General features: G+C 36.9%; 1 protein-coding gene across 2 annotated transcripts; it reads left to right on the top strand.

The window, feature by feature from the left end:
- Positions 1–1785: 1785 nt before the first annotated feature.
- On the top strand, positions 1786–18041 carry lhx3 (LIM homeobox 3). 2 transcript variants are annotated; one of them, XM_046839331.1, is made up of 6 exons: positions 1786–2161; positions 10633–10804; positions 13233–13435; positions 14034–14185; positions 16098–16269; positions 16940–18041. In XM_046839331.1, exons 1-6 carry the CDS (start codon positions 2092–2094, stop codon positions 17347–17349), a joined length of 1179 nt encoding a protein of 392 aa, XP_046695287.1. In that variant the 5' UTR covers positions 1786–2091; the 3' UTR covers positions 17350–18041. The 2 variants fall into 2 exon arrangements, with proteins under 2 accessions (XP_046695287.1, XP_046695286.1); XM_046839330.1 differs by lacking the exon at positions 1786–2161 and adding an exon at positions 8345–8576.
- Positions 18042–18512: the final 471 nt, after the last annotated feature.

The raw sequence follows: 18512 nt of genomic DNA, 5'->3' as shown, positions 1-18512 counted from the left end.
TGAGCATAAAACTGTGATTGCACGTCTTAGGAGAGCAGAAAATAAAAACGTCACGGCGCTTTCCAAAACAGACAAATGACCCTACGCTTCCAGACACCATCCAACAACCACCCCCACTCTCACCAAGTCCTTCTAATATGGAAAAACACACACACACACACACACACACACACACACACACACACACACACACACACACACACACTCAGACATTAATATTCATAGACCCCTGAATGCACAATCATTTTAAAAAACGAAAAGTCCTCCTTGAGAATAATGCAGTGGTTTTGATCTGCCATCCACTTCAGACAAAAGCAGGAAGTATGAAGTGTCTCGGGCCACGAGAAGGCGTGCCGTCTATGTCCTGTGTCGCCAGGTCTAAATGCCGCTGGCCTTTGTGGAGGAGCATTAAGGCCTGATTGAGATGGCGCACTGAAGTGGGACCCCAGGTGCATTAACACTTCGCCAATCTGCCGGAGTGCAGACGACTGGACCGAAAGAGCTTCAGGATCAGACAGGACAGATCTTCTAAATTGGCTGGGTGGGAGATGCAACTTTTCTAAAGTTCATTAACTGATTCCCTGCTGATGTGTAATACACAAGGTTAATAAAATGTCGTAAAATGTACCGCTTATAATGTGACAGCAAAACTGTATATTCATCTCAGAATTCAGTACCAGATACAATCACTATTCGCTTGAATTGTGTGTTGTCGATATGTAGGGACTTAGTTTGTCTTCAAAATGTAATCCAGGGTCATTTTCGTTCAGGCTTCAGAGTTATGGTGTACCATTCCAGTCCCAGTTTTGCAGTCACAGATTATAAAAGGACTCTTCTGTCTCATAACACATAATGTGATGTTCTCTTTGGCACCGGATTCGGTGACGCTGCAACCCAAGGCATCTGATGACAATGTTGTGTTTGGAGTGATGACAAAATGTAAATCCTGATCAGGTTAAAAATATCTCAGTATTATCTCATGTTTACTGTGGACAATGCCTGTGTTTTTCACGAGCCCTGATGATGTAAGCATGATGAGATAGAGAACATACACAATGTAGACACTTTTGCAAATTGATAATACAAACCTGAAAGCACACAACAGTGTAAGACGTCTCTGGATGCAGAAGCATGTAGTGTAATTTTCCCATCACACAGTAGGTCCACGAGAATGTGCTTTAAGAAGGTTGGAGTGAAAGATCTCCTGCTATAGAGCTCCAACACTACTGAACACGTTTGGGATGAATGTGAACGCTGACTGCACCCCAGGAACCTCCTCACCTTCTGACCTTCTCACTGACATCACTACCTGACATTACTGATTAAATCTCCACAAATCTCCATCTAGTGGAACATCTTCTCAGAAGAGTGGAGCTTATTATAACGGGAAATGGGAACTAAATGTGGAACGGGATGTAACTGTGATTCTTAGCGTTAATTGTGACCCCGATCAGACGCTGACTCCGCCCCCTAAAACAAATTATTCACAACTTGATTAATTAATCATAATTTTATGTTAATTATTACGTTTTTTGCCTTCATTTTAATTATTTTTTTTCTTAAACAAACATTATAAAAGTCGCTTGCATTGCTTTATATGCACCAGGGGAGGGTAGATGAGCACACAAACACGCGCACGCGAGCACGCACGCGAGCACGCTCACGGCTCTCGTGCTCCACCCCTTCAGCACCGCGGACAGAGCGCGTGCACCGTGCGCACACACTCTCTCTCTCACACACACCCACACACACACACACACCAATAGCAAACGGAGATCAGCGAGCCGGGACGCGTGAGCGGTCTTGTAAGCGCACGTGAGCCCTCGCGTCGCAAACTTTTTAACGCAGACAGCGCGAGTACCGCACACGCACGCGGAAGCTCGTGCGTTTTTCCTCCGTTATACAGTACATACAGACTGTTTATCCGGATTGGGATCTTTCTCACCTAATACACTCTGCACGCAAATCCGCGTTTGTTCATCTGTTTTTGTTTGTTTGTTTATTTAGTTGTTTGTTGTTTGTTTTTTAACTTCCGGTTTTCGTGTTTAGCAGCGCGTTTTTGGTGTTTTGTTTTTAAATTCTTCTGCCGCAATGCTGCTCGAACATCCTGGATCGAGTTGTCAAAATCCGGGAAATTTCTCCAGATACAGTTCGGGACAAGGTGAGCGTGCATTTCTTTCTATTTTACTTTATTTTCTTTTTTTCCATTTCTGTACATTTTTTTCTTTGTATGATCCATGGGATAAAAACATCAGTATCAGTGTCAGTAGAAGTTGGAGTGTATATTTCCTTATTAATACAAAAATATGAATAATTAATATTAAATTAGTAGTAAGAATTATTATAACAATTATATGACATAATAATAATAATAATAATAATAATAATAATAATAATAATAATAATAATAATAATACACACACAGTCTTTGGTGTCTGTTTGGACGTGTCCCGGTCGCTTCTGTGTATCGTTTTGATCCAGAAAGGTGCATGTTCTGAATATTTATTTATCCTCATTTCTGCCTCTTTTATTTATTCTTAAAGCTACACAACATCCACTACATCACAAAGTGAAACCTGAAGCTTCCACAGAGACCAGGAAAGGTACCGTTTAGTGCTCTGAACTTCTGATAGAAGCTTCATGATCTTCTCTGTAACATTTAGCTGCAGGGGGAGTCGAATATTATATTTATCTGCTTTCTTTTTATTTGTTTGTTTATTAATACATTTTGTATTGTTATTATTATTATTATTTTTTACAATATTATTATTCTCTTATTATTATTATTATTATTATTATTATTATCATCATTATTATTAGACATTATTAAATATGGGTTAAGGTTTATGCTGATCGCGATCACTGGAATATTTACTTTTTAAAAAAAAGATCGTATTGTATTTAGTGTCGCTGTAGATTTTATTATTTATATATTATTTTAATTTATTGGTGCAAAATATTTCACTTGATATTCGTCTGATATATTTATTTTTAAGGTGCTTTATTTTTATATTAAACATACCCTACTAAAATCGAAAGCAACAGATGCACTTATTTTGCGCAAAAAGCGCTCTGTTTCCAAACCAAACAAAAATTAGGAAGTTATATAAAATAAAATGTAGATTTTGTGTGAGAGGAATCTGCGATTAAAAATAAAATTGTCTTGAGCACACTGAAGTTCTTACCTGTTCTCTTTCGCGTTATTAATACGTAATGAGCGGTATTGTGAACAGCTGGTGAGCGCGGGCGCGCGCGTTGTCATTTCACACCGGCCGGTTTGGAGGCTCCGGGAGGCCTCGTGCGCTCGTGCGACAGCCCAAGGAGCTGTCAGGTATGAGGCAGGTGTCGGGTATCCGTGAGCAGGTAGCGCACCTGCCGCTCGCTCCACCACACACACACACACACACACACACACACACACACACACACACACACTCACCCACAAGTTCACTTGACATCCGGGCTGGAAATTATTCAAACAAAAATATTAAATAAAATAATAAATAATATTTATAATATACTGTACATAATCAAAAAGCATAATATAATCTTCAATCCGGCAACATGAGTTTTTTTTTCTCCTGAACACATTTACTAAAAGAACGTAGGAAAAACGTTTTAAATACATTTTAAATGAGGCAAATAAATGAGAGAAAACTGTAAATAAATATCGCATTATAGCGTTTACAGCGTATTAATGTTGTCTTATTGCTGTAATACTGTAGGAATTAAATATTTTAAATAAGATCCTAGTATTTGTTTTTAATTTTTTTTTATAAAAAAACTAAATAAGTCTACCTGTATTCCGTTTTTATCTAAAACAACAATTTCTCTATATAGTTTATATTGCAGTGTATCATTTTATTGCTTATTTTGTATTCTTTATTTAATTTGATAATTTTTACATGACGCTTGACTTTTTTTTTTCATGATCTCAGAACTGATCAACATTTTAGTGTAAATGCAGGTAAACCTTCATACTGCGCTCAACATGTCTGTGCATATCATATCACTGCGTTTGTGAGTTTGTAAATTCAGGTTATGAAAGTGTTTCTGAAACTGACGGACTGTTAATTAATCTGTAGTTTGATAATAAACTGGAAGTCTTATTTTAAATGATTTTTCTTTTTGAATATTTCTGTAATGCTTTGTGGCTTTAGTGGTTTGTAATTAAACCCTGGCACAGATTAAGATCCTTCACAGATCCTGAATTTACCACTTTCTCACGGGAAATATCTGATTTTATTTTCTTAAAAATAAATAAATAAATAAATAAATAAATAAATAAATAAATAAATAAATAAATAAATGACAAAACAAAATACTTGAGAAAATATGTAAACAGTTGCAACTATTATTATTATTATTATTATTATTATTATTATTATTATTATTGTTGTTGTTGTTATTATTATTGATTTTGTTGTTGTTGCTGTTGTATTTTTATTGTTGCAATATTTTTTATTGTCGGAGATGTTGATCACGTGATAAACGACTTTAATCATGTTATGACTGTTTAAAAGGTTATATATTTATATATTATAAATAGTAAAAAATAATAAAAAAGTCTACAATGTTTCTCTTTTAGGTGCATCTTTTTAATGAAAATGTATTAAGCGATTACTATATTATTACATGTTTTATATTACAGCATTGTGTTAAAGCTCTTTGCTTTCAAGCTAACATTTTTAACATGTTAAGTCTGATACCACAATCCTTATTAAAAAAAACTTATAATAACATATATATAAAAAAATATTACAAACAAAACCTTTTTAATAAACACTTCTGTATTTATGAATGTATACATCTGTTCCACGGATTATATACTTAATGCATTATTTTTATTTTCACAATATAAAACACACAAAATAAAGATTTTTCATGGAATAAATTAATATGTAAAAGAATTGTTATAAATAAATGTTTTATACTAATAAGACACAATGTCCCTGTATAGCACCGTTCAACAGAGGCATAAAAAAATATATTATTTATTATTGGGAATAAATATATAATAAATAGAAATATCCTGCACCGTAAGCCCTCCAAAAAAAACACCTAAACACCAAAACGGCAAAAACACCAAAGCGCGTTTCATATAAAGTGTTGAAATGAGAGAAAATAGAGCATTGATTTTAAATTCATCATCAGCAATGGCACTAAGGCTGATTTCCCCAGGCGCTCTTTCCCATGTCAGATCAGTGTCGATACTCCAAGTGTGTGTGTGTGTGTGTGTGTGTGTGTGTGTGTGTGTGTGTGTGTGTGTGTGTGTTCATGTCCTGTCGACCTGCACAAAATTCATCACTCTCATCTGACTCCTAAAACTATTTCTCAGCAGTGTGACTTCTAACCTTCAAATACATCCTTAAATATCTCATGCTAACATTTTATATCTATTATAATGTTTTCTTGTTTAAAAAAATCAAATTTACACGATTTGTATATCTGAAGCATACAGTGAGGTGCACTTGTGATGAAAAAGAAAGGACTTTTGATCTATCTCATTCCTGTGTGTATGTGTGTGTGTGTGTGTGTCTGTAGTTGAAAGCATGTGCAAAATAAAGCAGGATGTGATGGTAAAGATCTCGCCTTTGAAATGTGCCCCATATCGCTGTTCCTTCAAGCTTCAGTCCTTCAGTGTGCAGATTTCATCTAGGAGGTGGATGTTGTGTATCTTTACTTTAGACCACTGACAGTCCAGATGTGCTCCTGATATCATCTAATCCATGATGTGTGTATTAAAGATGCTTATGCTTGATGGTTTCACCTCACCAACAAACTGTTTATTTTTTAGATTATTTCTAATATTTTTCAGCATTTTTATTATACAGACAATACAGCAAGCAAGCTGGATTATTTAGAAACAAATATCTGACTATTTATTTCTCCGTTCCTCTGAAGAAGTGTTTTAAAAGAACAGATCGAATGATAATGTGTTGGAGAAGAAAAAACTGAAATAATAGTGGATCAAGATGTCGTATGTTTGTGCAATACAGAATTATTGGCTTTCATTCATGTACAGTAATAAGCATCAGTGTGTGTGTAGCTTATGTGATGTTTTTTGTGTACCTTTTAATGTGTATCTTTCACCTGGAAACACAACGGACACTTATTCATTCCAGAAAGAAAATTCATAAGAGATTCAGAGGTTCAGCAGGTTTCACTGAGACCGAGGATCACTGGGTTCAAAGTCCAGAAGGCTGACTTACATTCATGAAGGTTCATGTACTGAAAGTGTAGTGAAGGTTCATGTAGTGAAGGTTCATGTACTGAAAGTGCAGTGAGGGTTTATGTAATGAAGGTGCAGTGAAGGTGTAGTGAAGGTTCATGTAGTGAAGGTACAGTGAAGGTTCATGTAGTGAAGGTGTAGTGAAGGTCCATGTAGTGAAGGTGTAGTGTAGGTTCATGTAGTGGTGAAGTGAAGGTCCATGTAGTGAAGGTGTAGTGAAGGTTCATGTAGTGAAGGTGTAGTGAAGGTTCATGTAGTGAAGGTGTAGTAAATGTGCAGTGAAGGTTGATGTAGTGAAGGTGTAGTGAAGGTTCATGTAGTGAAGGTGTAGTGAAGGTGCAATTAAGGTTGATATACTGAAGGTTGATGTAGAAAATCTACTCATAGTGAAGGTGCAGTAAAGTTTCATGTACTGGCAGTTTATCTGATGAAGGTGTTCTAAAGGATGTTGAGGTAATCAACCTTTACGCTGAAGTGATTAATATCAGTCCAGTGATTTGCTGAAACCAGTTCCAGATGTGTGTCAGTGTACAAATATTACACAATATAACACACAATAGAAAGAATAGTTTCGGGTTCTCTCATGGGAATAAAGATACTGAAGATACTGATACTAAAGATCCAAACTGCATCTCTTACACACATTAAAAGTACCGTTTAAGAGGTGCATCAGTCCATTAAAGCACAAAAACATGCAGAGCCACTGCTCTAAACACCTCCTCTACACTGAACTCCTAAATACCTCCTCTATACTGCACTGCTCTAAACACCTCCTCTACACTGAACTCCTAAATACCTCCTCTATACTGCACTGCTCTAAACACCTCCTCTATACTGCACTGCTCTAAATACCTCCTCTATACTGCACTGCTCTAAACACCTCCTCTACACTGCACTCCTCTAAATACCTCCTCTACACTGCACTCCTAAACACCTCCTCTACACTGCACTCCTAAACACCTCCTCTACACTGCACTCCTAAACACCTCCTCTATACTGCACTGCTCTAAATACCTCCTCTATACTGCACTCCTCTAAATACCTTCTCTACACTGCACTCCTCTAAATACCTCCTCTACACTGCACTCCTAAACACCTCCTCTACACTGCACTCCTAAACACCTCCTCTATACTGCACTGCTCTAAACACCTCTCTACACTGCATACCTCTTCACTGCACTCCTAAACACCTCCTCACACTGCACTCCTAAACACCTCCTCTACACTGCACTCCTAAATACCTCTCTACACTGCACTCCTAAACACCTCTATACTGCACTCCTCTAAATACCTCCTCTATACTGCACTCCTCTAAACACCTCCTCTACACTGCACTCATCTGAACACCTCCTCTATACTGCACTCTAAACACCTCCTCTATACTGCACTCCTAAATACCTCCTCTATACTGCACTCCTCTAAATACCTCCTCTATACTGCACTCCTCAAACACCTCCTCTACACTGCACTCATCTGAACACCTCCTCTATACTGCACTCCTAAACACCTCCTCTATACTGCACCCTCTAAACACCTCCTCTATACTGCACTCCTCTAAATACCTCCTCTATACTGCACTCCTCTAAACACCTCCTCTATACTGCACCCCTCTAAACACCTCCTCTATACTGCACTCCTCTAAATACCTCCTCTATACTGCACTCCTCTAAATACCTCCTCTATACTGCACTTCTTTAAACACCTCTTCTACACTGCACTCCTCTATATTCTCTACTACAAGCAAGAAAATGTTTGACATGAGAAAATGAAGTAAATTGGATTCTGGAATTGTAGAATCTGATATCAAGGTGTGAAGATCCACTCTGATGGCACGACCAGTGTGTCCTGGTATTTATTTTCTACATATTTGTGTTGTGAGTATTGAATTATAAAAGCCTGAGGGTGTGAAGAATGTTCTTTGTAGGATTGTGAAGGTTGTTCAGGCTGTAGATCTTGAACCTTTTGGACTGTATGATTTTGTCTGGAGTCTCTTTAGCGTAGTTGATGCTAGTCGGTTGCCAAGGCAACGCGGGGCGACGGGGTCCGTCGCGCAAAGCCGGGCACGCGCCACAAGTAGACGCCGTGCGTGACGTCCGGGCGCACGAGCGCAATCTCCGGCTCCGGCGCAGCACGAGCAAGAGATTGTTCGTTTGTCTGGTCGTTTGCTGGTTGTTTGTTTTTGGGGTTTTTTTGTTTTGGTTTTTTTTTTCATTTCTGTTTATTTGCGAATAATTATGATATTAATATGAAAGCATGGCTGAGGGGCGCAGAGCGGCGGGAGCCAACAGCAGCGCGGAAGAGATGCTGCTCGCGCTCATGACGCACGGCGAGCAATTACGCGGCGGTAAGGGGGGAGGAGGGGGGTGATGAGGTGGGGTGTGCGCTTTTTTTTTTGCTTGTTGTTTGTTTGTTTGTTTGTTTGCATGACAAATGCACGTGCTAAGGACTAAATGCACGAAAGAATGAGATTTGTTTTAGAATTTTTTTTACTGTTTTTTTTTTTATTATTAAACGAAAACTTCTAATTTCTTATTTAATGCGCCAAAAATAGCAGTCACGGTTATTATACCATTAATTTCTTTATTATTCTCTTTTTTTGCTTTTTTAAAAATTTATTATATTAATTTATAATTCATTTGATATTATATTTTTATATTCGTTTAAAAGCTGTTTTATGGGATTGAAATAATAATATTCAGGGTTTTTCGGACCATCGAAAAGTTTCAGTCTCATTTCTTTTTTTAGGAGAAAATCGCGCTTATGGCGTATTTTCAGTTTTACTCAAAGTTTGCTGGCTGGTTAATTGTTTGCCTCTTTTTTATTGTTCCTTCTTTATTGTTATGTCACATTTTTTATAGATTAAAATAAAAACACAATTAAAAAAAAGAACAATAAGAATGAAAGGCCTTGCGTTGTGTTCATAAAATTCCTTAATAATGCTTTTATGATATTGTGTTTATTTATATGTTGTTGTTGTTGTTGTTGTTGTTGTTGTAGTTGTTGTGTTCTGTACAGATTTCTGTTTTCTCTTTGTCCTCCGCGGTGCCGTAAATAATTCAGCACTATGATGTGCACCTGTTCTTTCTCGCGTATTGCGACTGCGTGTGTGTGTGTGTGTGTGTGTGTGTGTGTGTGTGTGTGTGTGTGTGTGTGTTTGTGTGTGTGTGTGTGTGTGTGTGTGTGTGTGTGTGTGTGTGTGTGTTTTGGAAAAATAGAGTTATTTGCTGTTCAAACCTCAAACTCCCAACTGGACTGCACGAAAGAAAAAAGAAAAAGAAATAATAATAATAAAAAAATAAACAATAATAATAATAATAATTATTATTATTATTATTATTATTATTATTATTAATTAACTAATAATGGTGCGAAAATAAACAATTTACAATTATGTTTGTTTCATATTATTTATTAGATAAATGCAGATTGTAAGTAAATCACTGTTCTAAAAACAATTATTTTTATTTATTTATTTATTTTACTATTATTATTATTATTATTATTATTATTATTATTATTATTATTATTATTGATCCCTTTCATAAAACCAGTAGATTTATAGAGTAATAGTTCACTACATTTAGACATTTATCACACTTTAAAATTATTACTCTGTGAGTTCATGAATTCTGTAAGTAATTATGTTTTATTTGCTCATAAAATGATCAAATTCATGCTTTAATAATAACACTAACAACAATTTAAATAATAATAATAATAATAATGATAATAATAATAATAATAATAATAATAATAATAATAATAATAATAATAATAATAATATTGTGTATAACTGTGGAATTTATTTGAGTATATCTTTTTTGGGATCGTGCACTTCAGTATTACACGACTGTCTGGAAGGAAAATGCTTTCATTTTTATTCGTATTTCCTGGATTTTATATTATATATTTTATTGTTGATTTTATACAGATTTTTATTCTTAAATTTATTTCTCTGATTTATGATTTTAGTCATATTTTATCTGCTGTTTTATAAACATGTAAATCATTTAAAAACTGAATGTTTGTAAACATTAATAGCATTTTCACAGCATGATTTTTTTTTTGCTGAAATATTTCATTCAGAAAAATAAATATAAGGCTGCAGTCTAATCCATAATTCCTTTTTCATTTCTGGCTCTAGCTCTCATTCTTTTTCAGTTTGTTTTTCTTTCCTTACTATATGTTCATTCCTGATGTGCTGTTTGGACAAACAATTTCCAGTTCTTCCCCTCGTTCATTTCTGCTCTAGTTACTTAGATAGATAGATAGATAGATAGATAGATAGATAGATAGATAGATAGATAGATAGATAGATAGATAGATAGATAGATAGATAGATCTGTCCTTATCTCTATGTTGTGTTAATGTGTGTTTGTGTGTGTGTGTTTGGTTTTCAGAGATCCCAGTGTGTGCAGGTTGCAGTCAACACATTGTGGACCGTTTCATCCTGAAGGTTTTGGATCGTCATTGGCACAGCAAGTGTCTGAAATGCAGCGACTGTCAATCGCAGCTGGCAGAGAAGTGCTTCACCCGAGGAGACGGGGTCTACTGCAAAGAGGACTTCTTTAAGTGAGTCACCCAGTCCGAGCCAAACACACACACACACACACACACACACACACACACACACACACACACATCTGATTTTATAAAGAGGTAAAATTCAAACAATCTTCATGCTGTAGCGCTCTTCAATGAAGAACCCAAACATCAGTGTTCCTCTGTCTGGTTTCAAGTCGAATATTTACTATATTTAATAGGAACTTTATCAATTAATTAATTAATTAGTGGAATAATTAACAAAGAAAGAAAGAAAGAAACAACCTACAACTAAAAATATTAATAATAATAATCACCGTTATCAACATCATTATCATCATATACATTTTACATTTACATTTACATTTGCGGCATTTAGCAGACGCCCTTATCCAGAGCGACGTACAAACGTGCTTTAAATCTCTAGTAGTGAATAAATCTACACTGGTATGCAAGAATACAAACTCAATATAAATATAACTCGAATTCTACAAACTTGGAAAGTGCTAATTTAGGTATTTCAGGAAGAGGTAGGTCTTCAGTCGTCGCTAAAGATAATCAGGGACTCTGCTGTACGGACATCTAGGGGAAGTTCATTCCACCACCTCGGTGCCAGAACAGAGAAGAGCCTTGAATTGTACTTACCTCTCATTCTGAGAGAAGGTGGTACCAGTCGAGCAGCGCTGGAGGATCTCAGACAGCGTGGTGCAGTGCGAGATGTGATGAGGTCACTGAGGTAAGATGGTGCTGGTCCATTTTGGCCTTGTAGGCAAGCATCAGTGTTTTGAATCTGATACGTGCAGCTACTGGAAGCCAGTGAAGGGAGCGCAGCAGTGGGGTGGTGTGGGAAAACTTGGGCTGATTGAACACAAGTCGTGCAGCTGCGTTTTGGATCATTTGCAGTGGACGAATAGCGTTCAGGGGAAGACCTGCCAGCAGAGAGTTGCAGTAGTCAAGTCTTGAAATGACAAGAGACTGAACAAGCAACTGGGCAGCCTGTATGGACAGAAATGGTCGAATCCTTCGGATGTTATAGAGAAGAAATCGACAATACATAATATAACATTGACAATTGTTTAATTAAATAACTAACAAACAAATAAATAAAAATATTAGTGATTACCACCATCATCATCGTCATCTTCACATCATCATCATTATCTAAATCATATGTTCATTATAAATAGAAACATTGACAATTAATTAATTAACTGAATAATCAATAAATAAATAAATAAATAGCCTAATAACAATAATAATAATCATCATCATCATCATCATCATCATCATCATCATTTGTTCAATAAATCTATAGTAGCATTAACAACTAATTGATTATTTAATTTTTCTATTTCAACAATTAATTGGTTAATTAATTAATGTTCAGCTAATAAAGATTTGTTCTTAACCTTTACAAAACATTACAATGTGTGATATAACAAAATTATTACTATTATTATTATTATTATTATTATTATTTTCATGATGATGATGAAAGCTCCCTTTCATAACCCCTCATAGTCAACATGATGATGGAATAATGCTGGAGCAATAATGGACGGGTTTTACACTCAATAATTCAATCAATTATTTTTGTATAATTAAGTATTATTTACTTATTATTTTATTATTATTATTAATAATATTTGTGATCATCAACATTTGAAACATTAAAATTATTTTTAATAAAATGCCTGCTTGGTTAAATAATACATAAAATAATATTTTTTAATCTTTTATTAAAAAAAAGTTTTTATTATATTAATATAATTTAGTAATCAATTAATTTGGCACAAAATAGATTAAATAAATTAAATAAATGGTTATATAGTAAATGGTTTACATTTGTTGGACCCCATTTGGGTAATACTGATGTGTATGTATGTGTTTTCATGTGTGTGTTTGTGTGTGTTTTACATTCAAGATTAAATTTTCTAAAGATATGATCTACTTAACTGTTCTACTTATTTCAGCATACTTTAACAAATGTCACAAATGTTTAACATTCCTTCCATCCTTCATTCATTCACTCCCTCAATATGTGAAATTTTCATGATTTTATATATATATTTTTTACATGCATGAACGTTTTCATGCATGTGCAAAACAATTGCAACAATCGTATTTCCAGTAGCGCGTGAGCAGCCACAGCGACACTGCGCTAACACTGGTTTCTATTTTATACCCCTGTTGTGTATGTTTAATAATAATAAAAAAATACACTCAAAGTGTGAAGCGGAGACTAAACAAACTTGCGGTCCACCACCTAATACTTTCCTGAGGGAACACAGATTGTAACTAGGTTCCGCACGTATTCTGTACATATGTGTACCGATCCAGAAGCCCTGTACCGAACAATTCCAGTACGAATACGTGTACCGTTACACCCCTAGTATTTATATATTAAACACTTAAATCTGAGTTATGGCTTTAACTATAGACTCTTTTGTGTGTGCAGGAGGTTCGGGACGAAGTGTGCGGCGTGTCAGCAGGGTATCCCGCCCAGTCAGGTGGTACGGAGAGCGCAGGATTTTGTCTATCACCTTCACTGCTTCGCCTGCATCGTGTGCAAGAGGCAGCTAGCCACGGGGGATGAGTACTACCTGATGGAGGACAGTCGACTCGTGTGTAAAGTGGACTACGAGACGGCCAAGCAGAGAGGTGAGGCTGAAAAAAACAACGGGGTTGTGGCATTTCTGTACAGATTTCCTGCAAATCAGTTCAACCAGCCTCTGATGATGTCATACACCCAAAGTGCTTTTTGTTTGACATCTGGAACACTTTCACCCCGAAATCGCTTAATTGTTTCAGTCACTTCTTTAAATCCGGTGACCTCTTATGGATCGGCCGCTTTTAACTAGGAACTTCATCTTCTAGGTCCATGAGGTCATCTATAAACATTTGACCCACCTGAGCTAATTGCACTGTGGATCGATACACTCCTACAGCAGTGCGCACAAGTTTTCCTCTCGGAGTGGCTGCTATTTATTTTTTGTTATCGTTCATTCTTTTTGTTTGGGAAAACCAATGACCTTGTGCTGATGGGCTGCTTTTTTAAAATTACATTAACAGTTTAAGTTTGTTTAACAGAAAACAGTCCGTTCGGTGGAAATCGATCCAATCTGGCAACGCTGTTTAGAATGAAAACATATGAGCATTTTGTTTTAGAGAATTTGATCATTAGTCTAATTAATAAATGAATAAATAAACATTGCATGATTATTGAGTGTAAACTGCATAGTTTATTGTTTTCCTGCAGAAGCCGACTCGACGGCGAAAAGGCCACGCACGACCATCACAGCCAAGCAGCTGGAGACGCTGAAGAACGCCTACAACAACTCACCCAAACCGGCGCGCCACGTCCGCGAGCAGCTGTCCTCAGAGACCGGCCTGGACATGCGAGTGGTGCAGGTCAGTCAAACGTTTTAGATATTATTCAATATTTTACAAACCTGGAACGACCACGGACTCTTACACTGTACTGACTCAGACTCGACAGCACAATTTATGTACGATAAATAAACATTATTATTTGTATGTAGCAAAAATTCAGTTGATGAAAAGATCATTAGAGACGTCTCCAGAATGCTATAACAGGCTAGATGTGTTTATTAACTTCTGGCTATTAGCTAGAACATTACTTGTCCATTTGACATTTGACCGCCCTGGTTTTAAAAAAACATGAAATGCAAAAAAATGGACAAAAGTTTGTGGAAAACTGAGAAAGATTATGTGCTTTTTGAATATCTCATTCCACATTTAACCCCCTTTTGCTCTTATAATAACCTCCACTCTTCTGGGATGATGTTCCACTAGATTTATGAGTGTGCTTGTGGAGATTTATTCAAAGTGTAGGGTTGGAGCTCTATAGCAGGAGATCTTCCACTCCAACTCATGGAAAGCAGATCTTCATGGAGATGGCTTTGTGCATAGGGGTATCATCATGCTGGAACATGTTTGGGTTTTCTAGTTCAAGTGGAGGGAAAATGTCATCCAGAGGTTGGAGACGATGTATTTATTTCTGTATTTTGCTCTGAGTTCATTAGCTTGAATTATGAAAGTATCCACGTTCTTTTTTATTATAAAAGATTGTATTTTCAATTCCTTCCATTTGAAAAGACACACAAAAAAGAAACTCTGATTTGAAGTGGTGTTAAGACTCAGGCCACTTTAATTTATGAGGAAATGGAGTCGAGTGCAACCTGGAGAGTGGAGAGAGGAGAAATGAGGGCCTCGTTAAACAATACTAACAGCCAGTCTTGCATATTGTCCAAGGGAAAAGCCTACGCTGGCCATATATATTATATTTATGTTTCACAAGGACACTTAAAGGCCTGAAGTGGAAGTACTTCTCATATCCATTATTCACACTTAAGGGACATTAAGGTTAAGGTCAGAATCATGTTATTAGGAAAGAGAAGAGAAAAAAGCTACACAAAGCGTCGTGCTGGGGATAAACCGGAATAATGGAAAGCAATGATAATCAGGATTAACGTTACAGTTTTGGAAATTGTGACGCCTTTTTGTACACAACTTCATACTGGAAGAGTAAAAACACTCATCCGGGTTGGCGAGAATGAAGCTGAGGAGTCTAACCCTGGCTGCTCCTGAGGTTAAGGACAACTTGTAGCTGTCTGGAAGTTAATTACGTCCTCGATAAATCTTCCCAGGGCCACAGGAGGCTCAGCGTTATGGGCTTCTTATTGCCACACCTTAAAACCACCAGGTTTTAGGCGAAAGACCTTCACGAATTCCTTTCCATCTGACTTAATGATGTCTAAATGTTGGTCTTACAGCGTTTTCACAATTTTATTGGTATTGTTTAAGGGTCCTATGGTAGTATGTTAATATATGTTACATATTTATCTGCATCAGTTAAAAACGGTCCTTTTGTATATAATTATTAGAAGATGTGCGACACTTTTATTGTTTAGAAATTAACCTATAATTTGTGACCTATATTTGATATGTAGATTGATTTCACCTCGCTAAAATGTTTCTCTGAGCACTGCTGTTGCTACGGAGACCGAGATGTGTCCTGAGAGTCACATAGAATACAGATTAACATGGCAGAGGTAGAGCTGTAACTTCCTGCAGACACAACAGGAAAAAAACATCTGGATTTATTTAATCTTTTGTCTTTTTGCACTTCAAAGGTGCGTGTGTGAAAGTGCCATGCTTTAGAAGTCAGAAGGCACTTAAGTAAATTGATGAAAAAAATCTTCTCATAATGATCATTCTCATAAGTTCTTCTAATGTTCCTGTAGAGGAAACTGAGGTATACCGATTAGTTTGTCCTTAAAATACATCTACTTATTTCCAGGTGTGGTTTCAAAACAGAAGAGCGAAAGAGAAGAGGCTAAAAAAGGATGCAGGAAGACAGAGATGGGGGCAATACTTTCGTAACATGAAGAGATCCAGAGGAAACTCCAAATCGGATAAAGACAGCATCCAGGAAGAAGGCATGGACAGTGACGCTGAGGTCTCATTCACAGGTATGTAAGAGGAGGGATTATTCAAGGTCACTGGGAGGCACTAGATATTTATTTGCATATAAGCATATTAATACACTATATAGACAAAAGTTTGTGGACTCCCGAGCATAAGATTGCTATGTGATTCTTATTGAACATAACATTCCTCATTTAGTCCTGTTATAATGAGAATCCACTCTTCTAGGAAGAACTAGATTTTGTGGAGATTAGTGGAGATAATTCAGCCACAAGTTTGCTAATAAAGTCAGGTACTGATGTAGGTGAGAAGGTGAGGAGGTTCCTGGGGTGCAGTCAGCATTTACATCCATCCCAAAGGTGTCTAATAGTGTTGGAGCTCTATATAGAAGGAGATCTTCAAGTCCAGCCTATCTCCTTTACATGGGCTGGACTTGAAGAAGATCTTCATGGAGCTGGATTTGTGCACAGGGGCATTGTCATGCTGGAACAGGTATTGGGTCTCCTAGTTTATGTGAAGGGGAAATTTCATGCTCCCGCATCCAAAAGACAATTTGTGAACAATTGTGAAAAGTCCAGTGACCCAATACTTTTGTCCATGTATATTATTTATTATATACAGTAGTGCTGTAGATCTTAAATGTCAGCTTAAGTCCACACACACACAATCACACCAAAAACTAAATATTTTTCTTATATTTACTCTTTTGTTCAGATGAGCCTCCCATGTCGGAGCTGAGCCACTCGAACAGCCTGTACAGCAGTCTGAGTGAGAGTTCCCCGGCTCTGGGTCGTCAGGGCGGAGCTCATGCTCCTTTCACCCTGGATCATGGATCCGTCCTGCCCTCTCAGGATCAATACCACGACATTCGCCCCAGCAGTCCCTTCAACCTCGCACAGTCACCTGGTTCTCTCCAGCCTCTGCCCAGGCAGCAGCCCCTCATCTCCAGCCTGGTGTATCCTGACTCCGGGTTGCCCATGGTGGGCCAGGCAGGGCATGGGATGGTCACAGCCGGGCCGAACGGCCCCAGCTCGGACCTGTCCACCGGAAGCAGCGGAGGGTACCCAGAATTCCCGGCTAGCCCTGCTTCCTGGCTGGATGAGGTCGACCACAGCCAGTTCTGATTTGGGGTTGAATCAATTTGTTTAGAGTTGACGGAAAGAAAAGTCGAACACCTTATTATCATCATCTGCATGGACTGAAAAACCTCACGGATGAAAAAAAAAAAAAAGCATCCAGAAACCCTCTCTATTATCATATTGAGGACCGTTTTTAGGATCTGTTTTGCTGACTTAATGATCAAAACAAGAAAAAAAATGAACTGAGATGCCCGAGATCTATCCATCTGCCTGAGTTCCAGCGTGTGATATCACGTGCACTCGGTTCGTGCGTTAAAGTGAACAGAGACGTTTGTACGAAGACATGGCTCCATTAATGTGCTTTAGATGTCAGAGTGGACTTTCATAAGACCTCCATTCTTCATTTCCTCCTTTTTCTTGATGTCTAACTGTAAACATCACCTGTTTTTTTTGTGTGTCTGGTTGTTGCCAAATGTCTCTCTGCAGTACATCACGACTAGGCATTGTGAATCCTTTATTTTTATATACACGACCTCCTCGGGAATGTCACGCAAAAAAACATTTAGCGCTTTTTTTCTGACCAGAAGTAGACGAGCTGTAGTTGTTGACTCTCGTTATATGGTTCTATAGGATACTTCTATGCATTTGTGTGGTTTTCCAGATGTATCTTGTTCGTTTCTCTTCGGGCCTCAGCTTGCAGCTTACCAGGCTCCTCTAAATGTTTATGTGAAAGATGTTTTATGTCTTATTTATTCTCTCTGATGATGATTAAGTGATACAGATCTTTAATAAATTTGTCAATTAAATCCAGCCGTAGATCTCGATCTTCTTCACACATGGGAAAGTAATAATTAATTAATTAATTAATTAATTAATTAATTAATTAATTTTTATTTACTATTTAAACAGCACATTATCGCTGAACGATATGATCGCTTGGAAATGTGTTCAAAACAAATTGAAATATATGCATGTGTAACAGGGAGCTTGTTGTACCCAGTGAATTTACTCAGTAATCCTTTCAAAACAATCATATATCCATCCACACCTTTAGCTAGTTAGCTAATGCTAGCTTAAAGGAGACTGCTAATGCTTAAAATACTTTGCATTTCTTTCAACTTTCTATCTATCTATCTATCTATCTATCTATCTATCTATCTATCTATCTATCTATCTATCTATCTATCTATCAAACATTTAGCTTAGCT

Source organism: Silurus meridionalis, chromosome 25, assembly GCF_014805685.1.
Source record: "Silurus meridionalis isolate SWU-2019-XX chromosome 25, ASM1480568v1, whole genome shotgun sequence".
Lineage (NCBI taxonomy): Eukaryota > Metazoa > Chordata > Actinopteri > Siluriformes > Siluridae > Silurus > Silurus meridionalis.
The sequence above is the reverse complement of the archived record's forward strand: the minus strand, read 5'-3'. Positions and strand labels throughout refer to the sequence as shown.